The 9,300-nt window shown below is 34.5% G+C and overlaps 1 protein-coding gene and 1 pseudogene across 1 annotated transcript; both read right to left on the bottom strand.

Moving 5' to 3' along the window:
• Positions 1-1,293: 1,293 nt before the first annotated feature.
• Positions 1,294-2,349, bottom strand: LOC108820334 (uncharacterized; annotated as a pseudogene).
• Positions 2,350-4,267: 1,918 nt separating this feature from the next.
• On the bottom strand, positions 4,268-4,840 carry LOC108820333 (uncharacterized). The gene has a single exon (XM_018593288.1). The coding sequence runs from the start codon at positions 4,838-4,840 to the stop codon at positions 4,268-4,270; it is 573 nt and encodes a 190-aa protein (XP_018448790.1).
• Between the last annotated feature and the right edge of the window lie 4,460 nt (positions 4,841-9,300).

Here is a 9,300-nt window from a genome sequence, read left to right as displayed (position 1 = left end):
TTCTTTTTCAGTGATTGGTAGTATAAGATCTTCATTCATAGCTTCTGTAATCCTCTTTGGGAACTCATCAAATACTTCATCATAATTAAAATTAGCCTCCCTTGATGTAGTAAATAACTGTTGAAAGTAATTCTTAGAAGTGTGTCCAATTACAACATCTCCTCTCTGTACCATTCCTGATTCATCTTCCACCGCCAGGATTCTGTTCCGTGCTCTTCTTGTTTTGGTGGTCGCATAGAAAAATTTGGTGTTCCTATCTCCAGCTTTTAACCACTCATTTCTTTTTTTTAACTTCCAATATTCTTCTTCATCTTTATAGGCTTGGCATAATTCATCTCTGATCTGTCTGATTTCAGCAGTATTTCTGTTTTCAAACGACATAACAAAATCAAGTTCCTCCTTAAGATGCACAATATGAACCGCAGAGTTGAAAGTATGATCTCTTTTCCATGTAGAAACCGAACGTCTGCAGTCTTGTAATCTCTGATGTAAAGACTTATCTTTATCTTGTTCATTCCAACTTCCTTTTACCATCTCTTGAAAACTTCGATCATTAAACATCCTCTTGTCATATCTGAACTTTCGTGAAGGTTTTTCAACAATCTGAGAAGCTGACATAACCAAAGGTCGATGATCTGATGCTTCAAACGCAAAAAAACTCTATTTGAGCTGAAGGAAACAGAGCCAACCATTCGGAGTTTGGCATTGTTCTGTCCAAACATGATCTTATAGTATGAGTTTTCCGTTTTCCAACCCAGGAGAACTTATTTCCTATCGCTTTAAGATCATGGAAATCACATGTAGCAATCATCCGACGAAAATCAATGAAAGATCTTTCAGGTCGTTTAGGACCACCATCCTTCTCATCATTACTTCTTATCTCATTAAAATCACCCATTACCAACCAAGGACCTTGGCGAGTTGTAGCTATTCTTTCTAATTGTTCCCAAAGATGATGTCGCAAAGAGGTCTCAGGATGTCCATAGATGAAAGACAGATAGTAGCAAAGACCATTCATTTCAACAAAGCAATCTACAAGATTTGGAGACTGAGAAATTACAGAAACAAAAACATACTTCTTCCAAAGAACTGTTATTCCCCCACTCATACCACGTGGAGGAAAAATTACACTCCTATCATAACCTAAATCACAAACCAGATCACGAACAAAGTTATCTTGTTGTTTTGTTTCCAGCAGACATATTATGTCTGGGAAATACTTCCTGTGTATTTCCTTAAGGCGTCGAACTGTAGGGTCTACACCCAGGCCCTGGCAGTTCCAGACGGTCGTATTCATTTTGCTGGTGGTGGCTTCGGGCCCACCGCACCTCTGGCTTGATCATTAGGTGAACCTCCTCCACTTGATTCACCCCTCTCCATCATCGGACTCTTGAGTGTTGTTGCCTCCAAAAGAGTTTCTTCAGCCTTTCTCTTTCGGTTTGGTGGCTCACTCGGACCATGACTCTCAACCTCATAAATTGCCTGCATAGATTCATCTTCTGGCTCCCCAATAACATGCTGACGGCCATACCCATTTGGCTGTTGATCTTGTCCTTCATCAGCTTCATCCTCACTTAACTCCCGAATTTGAACGCCATGATTGTCAAACGGAACCAACAATGGAACATTCTCCTCATCATCATCATCATCATCATCATCCTCCGATTCTGGGTCCCCACCCCCATTTTTAATCAGACAATTCCCTGTGTCGTGTGTCATCATGCCATACACCTCACAAAAGCCCCAGAGCTTCTCGTAACAGAACTTAAGCAAAGTGTTAACTCCTGGCGTGAACTGAAAGTGCTTCTAGAAGCGGAGTGGGAGATCCACATCCCAATTCACTCTGACACGCACATACTCCACATGAACAACCGTTTCAGCATGATAGTCAACATCCATGTATTGACCCAAGGTGCGCCCAATATGCATGACCACATCTTGATTCATGAACTGAAGTGGAATACCTTTGATTTGAATCCAGAAGGGTATAAAATTCAGCATGAGAGGATTGACCGATGAGGACCACCTCTGCATAATGAGCATACGGTCCGCAAATGCCCATGGACCCCGACGGAGCACATTCTCCATTGCTTCTTCACTCGGAAACACAAACTGGAAGTGTCTTCCTTCAACAATTCTGCCATGAACCAACCCAGCATGACCCCATTGTCGTGGAAGCGCTGCAATGATGGATCTCATGTTCTGTCTCCTTGGGATGACTGGACGTCCAATGATGATGAAGCGATTTTCTGCAACCGCTTGATTCACCACCTCCAAAGGTAATGCCACTGGTTCATCATTCACCACAATATCCAGGTTTTGAAGATTGCGATGAAGATTGTCTGCCATTGTAATCAGCTTTTTGTGTTTTGTGAGAAGAATATTGCAAAAACTAGAGTGAATTATATGTATGTTGGCTAGAACTATTTGCCTCCATATATAGATGTCATAAAATTGCCAACCGAGCATTTTTGCATCACGATGTGTAGAGGACATCGTGGGGATAACCGCCGGAGAGTGGGTGTAGGCACTCCCTCCACCGTCGAAACCGCTAAAAACCGCTACAAGAGCAGTTGAAATCCTCAAACAAAGTCATTTCCAAATCGCCTTTTTCGCCATGTAACCATTTTTCTCTCGTCATTTTTAACTTTTTCAATTTTAAAATTTTTAATTCTGCACATAGTGCAGGAAAATACCTAGTATTAACAAAAAAAAAAGATACATCACAATTCACAAGGTTGAGAAAATAGGAAAGTTTAAACAGGGATTACAGTGTTTGGTCTCCCATAACGTTCCACCGAGAGTAGAGAGACACTACAAGAGGGGAAATAAGATGATATTAAGTAAAATCTCACCATGTACATGTGGATTAAAAATGTTTTACATCTCGACAAAGAGAAGTGCAAAGTATGAGGTAGATAATGGTTAAATAAGAAAGAGTCCATGTCTGGCATGTGAACATCACTGATGACAATATCAAAACCGTTGTTCTTCTTCTGAAGTAAAGACAATGCAGTCTCTGCTCTGTTATATTTGGTTACTGTAATAATAGAAACAAAGTAAAACTTTAGCGAAATACTAAAGAAAAAAATAAAGTACACTAAAACCGACCTTAGAATCAATCAAGCATCCTTTAATTTCTGAAAATAACTCGACCAGAATGATATTTTGAGGATTAAACAGCAAATCAAAATCCTCTGAACCGTATAACAACTGATTATGGAACAGAGGAGTAAGCTTATGTATATATACTCTGAATATAAGAGTAATTTCATGTGGAACGTGTAGGTTTCTCCAACAATTTCTTGGAGAATCTGTGCAATCTCGCACTCCAGGAGACGTCCATACATGCACCCTGCATAATCAGAAACACAGGAGATGCATCACCAACGTTGAAGATAATGATCGCACTTCAAATCGGAAAGAGGTATACATGATGATATTGTTGCTGCAAGAAGTGTTGATAAAGGCTATATATGATTGAATCTGGTGAAGCAATGAGTTTTGGAGAGGTTTTCATCCGTATTTATAGTATCACAAATTAGGGATTTGCGATTTGCAATGAAGGCTGGGAAAGAAGTCATTAAAGTCAGCATAGTGAGAGAGCGTAACGGAGGTACTTAATGGATTGACATTATATAATGGTTTCAGTGACGAAGGAAAATGTTATACATGGGTTCTTCAATCGCCTGTGTAAATTAGAGAACGAAGACGACAAAGACGCTGGAAAAAAGGAAATGAGGGGAGTGGGGCCAAATCTTTTAGGAGAATATGGGCTGAAGTTGAGCTTGGTCTTGGTATAAATGGTGAAAAGCCTGCAGTGATTTTCAGAAGTTTTTTTTTTGAATTAATGTTAAATTGATTCAAAAAAACCTGTATACAACTTGTGCTTCCTTTGTGTTCATAAAGAAAAATTTAAACTTTCATCTACCCACCCCTTAAAACATTTTGCAACCCCTATTTACATTTTAGTAGAAAACCAGAATTGCATAAGCTTCTCCATTCCTTTAATCCCATCTCTTCTCATTAAAGTGATTTTGTTTCTAATACCTTTATCCATCATCTTTTTTATTGCTGACAAAGACGACAGCTTCTCTCCATGTAGCACTTTGTTTCGCTTTCTCCAGACTGCATAAAGGACCGATTGGAAAGCATACCTTATGCAAAATCTACTCAGCTTCTCCCTTCTTTCATCCTGAATAATCAGCAAGATCTCATCCCAAATCTTTGTGTAAGAGTTTCCCAGGATTCCTTTAGCGATGTATTCTCATATCTGAGAAGAATACCCACAATCAAAGAACAGATGTGACCTCGTCTCTATAGCCGCTTTACAAAGAATACAAGTGGTGACAACGCCTTGACTCCATTTTGCAACTCTGTTCAAAGTAGATAATATGTTCTTCATCGAAAGCCAGATAATAAAAGCATACTTAGGCTTGTGTTGGGGAAACCAAACACCACATGCCCAAGTGAATTTAGGCTTGCTCTCCCGAAGTAGTAGCCAAGTTTCATGTGAATAAAATGTCTTCTTAAATCCTGATTTTCCTCTCCAGATACTGACATCTTCTTTCTCCGGACGCAACTTACTCACAATGATACTAAGTTCACCTTCAATATCATTGAGCAAATCAGTACGGTGTCTCCTCCTTCTTCGACTATTACGACCCACATCCTCCAATGTTACATATCTACTAACTCCCATATCAATAATACCTCTCAGGCCTAATAAATCCCAGAGAGGACCTCTCATTAACCAAGTATCAAACCAGAAAGAGATGTGTCTGCCATTACCCACTTCTTTCTGATAAAACAGTTTCGCCTCAATTCTCAGTTTCAGCATTTTGTGCCATATCCAAGACCCATTCTACACTTTCGAACTAATCTCCCAAAAGTTCCTCCCTTTCAATAAGTTGTCTTTTATCCATTTACCCCACAATGAATCTCTTACAAGCAGCCTCCAAATCAACTTCAGCCCATATATTTTGTTTACTTTCTTCAGTGTTCTAATTCCCAAACCACCTTCACTCCGCAAGTTACAAATTTCATTCCATGCCACTTTAGCACTCGATGTCTTAAGAGAGAGACCCGTCCAAAAAAACACAGCACAGATTTGCTCCACCTCCTTTATACAAGCACTCAGAAGGCGAAAACTGATGTCCAAAGGTTTGCTATGCTCATAAGAACTGATTGTATCAGTTGTAAACTGATGTCCAAAGGGTTTGACGAAATATTGAGCAGGCTGAATAATAAAAGGACTTATACGTACTGAACCATTGCCCAATTAAATTACATAATTGCGGTATACATATCTTATACGGTCCGTCTCTTTACATGCATTTCCCTTTCAAAAAATAGTAAAACAACACCTGACCATTTTAATAGGAATTGCCAATCATATATAAAAGCATAGTAATTATACACTTACGAATAGTCAACCAATTAAATATCAGAAAATAGTCAATAAGAAAACACAATGATTCCACTCATCATCAAGGATTGCAATGTGACAAATAATTCAATACAACGGCTACCATATACTACATGTATACACTAATAATTCATACAACAAACTACCAAATACTGAAAACTAAAACCATCTAACTTTTTGTTAAAAAACACAACTTATCACTCCGCAGTTATTGATCCATTGCAGCAGCACCAGACACAAAACCCCTCCAAAATGGGTATCACTATCCACAAGGCATACATATTCATACTAAGTGCAATCTCACCCTTTCTTACTGCCACGCCAACATTGCATGGAAATCTTTTACAAGGAAACGATTCTCTCGACCAAGCTCAGCTTCTGACCGATAATTACGAATCACATGTATCATTGTCAACATCCCGGCGCTGCGCCGGGCACCTCCCCTAGTTTTAATAAAATCGATCAATAATAAAACCATGGTTGGGTGAGAGTTTAATCATTTAATCTTTTCTTTGTCAACATTTTCCATTAATTAGAACCAAAAAGGCTCAATTACAACATATGGTATTGGAATTACAAAATAGGCCCAGCAAAATACATTAAACGGAAATTGAAGAAACACAGAGATTAGATTTATGTCTAATCTTACTTCATGAAATAAGTGTTTGTACACATCAAGATGCATGAAGCGGCATCACAGCCACCGGAAATCTTCGCCATCGGGAGTTCTGAATCCCCTTCTCCAATCTACCTCTGCCCTCCTCTGTATCCTCTACCAAAATGTCTTCCGCCACTAACCGACTCAATCGAATTGCAAACCTTACATCCCTGGATTATTTTAAATACAGGGACTGCTCAATCGATCCAAAAGTGAACTCTATGTTGGACCGTTCTTCCAAATTCCCAATCCAAAAGTGAACTCTTTGAGACAACTCTTTGGTCAAACGATTTATGATAGTTTTTTTCTACAGATATTTGGTGTTTTTAAATCATTGTACTAGATTTTGATCTACGTTTGTAAGCGCAGAATTTATTTTAAAATTAATTTATACAAATTATAAATAAGATATCACACAGATTTCATTTGAATAAATTTCTCAGGAACCAAAGAACTGATACCAAAAACAAACATAATTTATAAATAACCAAGCAATACTATAGCTCTTGAATAAAAAAAACAGAAACTGAACTGGACCAAACCACCAAACTACAAACTGAATTAATACCTAAATTAATAAAATTAAAATTATTTATCTACAAGTATTAATTATATTTTATATTTAAATAAATAAATATAAAATACATATTTATTAATTAAATTACTCTAATATTGATAGTATATTATTTTCATTGTCAAGCCATTTGACTCTAGCCCGTAAATTATAAGCAGTAACAAAAGAAGTAAATTGCCAAGATAATATAAAAGTAATTGATAAAAGTAATGTTCTTTTAATAGAATACTATACTTGTTCCACCGTCGGCACGGGTGAAATTTTTCAAAAATGTGTTACTATTGGTTTTTCATGTCAATATTGTATATCTATATGTATCATCATATATATTAATCGTATTTTATTTTGTATCATCATATAAGTAATCATATTAATTAATAATATTTTATATGTACTGTCATGTAAATAATCACATATATTATATTTTTAAAAATTTAATGTGAAATATGAAAACCATAATTTGAGTTGGTGTTTTAAATTAGGCTTTGTATTGTACTTTTTCTTATATATATTGAAAACATGTTTTATAATGGTTATTGGAAAACATTTTAGTAAATTTTCAATATATGTATACTTTGAATCAATTATTGATATAAAACAATTTTAAATTATTATTTTGATTTGAATATGTATATAAAGTTTAAATTTTGTTTTATAATTGTTTAGAAAAGATGTATTATATAATTAGATTGAGACATTTTCGTATATTTTTTAAAACTGGTCCAATATATAGTTTCTCATATATATTACTTTCTAATTTTTTTTAAAAACATAAACTCATTATTTTTTTTCTTAATATACTGTTACTCATATTTCCAAACAATTCTCAAATGTAATTTTTATACTTTTTATCTATGCTTTTAAACAATTCTCAAATGTACTTCAGTTTTATAATTATAGATGTATCAGATCTCACTAGTTTAAAATCTTTTAATGTATGTATGGGGTTGATTGGTTGTTGATGTAGTTTTAATTTTTTGATTTAGAAAATAGGCATGCACAGCTTTTTTTTTCTTTGGCTTTAATTGTTTTGCTCTATATTTATTTTTAAAGAACTACATAAAAGTTGTAAAAGATTGATTTTGAGAGCTAATATATTTCATTTTCTAACATTTTGACCGTAGATTTACTTTGGGAATTTGTTCACATATACATTGTAGGATTTAAATGAAGCATATGTACATAGCAAAGCAAAAGTTATGATATTTGTTTAATATTTGCCATATTGCCCTTGAATGGTTTTTTTTCTTTTTTCTTTTTTTTTATAAATATGGTTTCCCCTTTAATTTTTGATTGCTTTCAATTTCTGTAAAAATAATTGTACAATTTTGTTGTTTATATAATAAAAACAAGTATTTTTTTCTACACATAATATGTTTTGAAAATTTCAAAACAAACATATATTTTATAAATTTTATACAATATTTCATAATCGTAATTTTGAATTCATACTATCTTAAATTACAGTATAGTCTCATAAATTTCTTTTTCTCTTCTTTCTTAATTTATATCTTCTTCTCTGCCTCCTGATTATTTTTACTCACTACTTGATCAGTTGCACTGTTTTGTTCTCCAACACTGTCGCCACTCATCATCTCTCTCTCTAAGAAAGTTTTAGAGAATTTCATATATACAAAGTTTGTAGGTGTGTCAAGTATTCCATACCATAATATGTATAGCATAGTCACGAAATGGATAAAAGTTTGGATTTAGGGTTTAAGATTTATGATTAGGGTTTGGGTTTAGGAAATATGGTTTGGGTATATGGTTTAGGTTTATGGTATATGGTTTGGGTTTAGGGTTCAGAGTTTGGGTTTATGGTTTATGGTTTAGAGTTTGTGTTTAGGGTATATAATTTGGGTTTAGGGTTTAAGATTTTGGTTTAGGGTATATGGTTTGGATTTAGGGTTTAGTGTTTGGGTATATGGTTTGGGTTTAGGGTTTGAGTTTAGGGTATATGGTTTGGGTTTAGGGTTTAGTGTATATGGTTTGGGTTTCAAGTTTGGGTTTAGGGTATAGTGTACTCTCTACAAACCCTTTATCTTTTTCAGCCTTTTTTATTTTCTTCATTCTCTTCATAATGGTTGTTGTTATAAAATAATTGTTCTGTATTATATACTGGACAAATATAGTATAGTATGATATTGAGCGTTGTGTTAATTATCTCTTACGCGCAAAAAAGGAGAGCGTTGTCTAAAAATGTACAAAATTGACAAAACTTTTCATACATGGCTATATTCTTCATATATGGTATTGCTATGATTATTAAGCAAATTGATCCTTTCTGTAAAAATAATTGTACAATTTTGTTGTTTATATAATAAAAACAACTTTTTTTTCTACACATAATATGTTTTGAAAATTTAAAAACAAACAATTATTTTATAAATTTTATATAATATTTCATAATTGCAATTTTGATTCCATACTATTTTAAATTACAGTATAGTCTGATAAATTTCTTTTTCTCTTCTTTTGTAATTTATATATTCTTCTCTACCTCCTGATTCTTCTTACTCACTACTTGATCAGTTACACTGTTTTGTTCTCCAACACTGTCGCCACTCATCATCTCTCTCTAAGAAAATTTTAGAGAATTTCATATCTACAAAGTTTGTAGATGTGTCAAGTATTACATAC

The sequence above is a fragment of the Raphanus sativus genome, chromosome 8, assembly GCF_000801105.2.
Source record: "Raphanus sativus cultivar WK10039 chromosome 8, ASM80110v3, whole genome shotgun sequence".
Lineage (NCBI taxonomy): Eukaryota > Viridiplantae > Streptophyta > Magnoliopsida > Brassicales > Brassicaceae > Raphanus > Raphanus sativus.
Note: the sequence above shows the minus strand (reverse complement) of the source record. Positions and strands in the feature narration are given on the sequence as shown.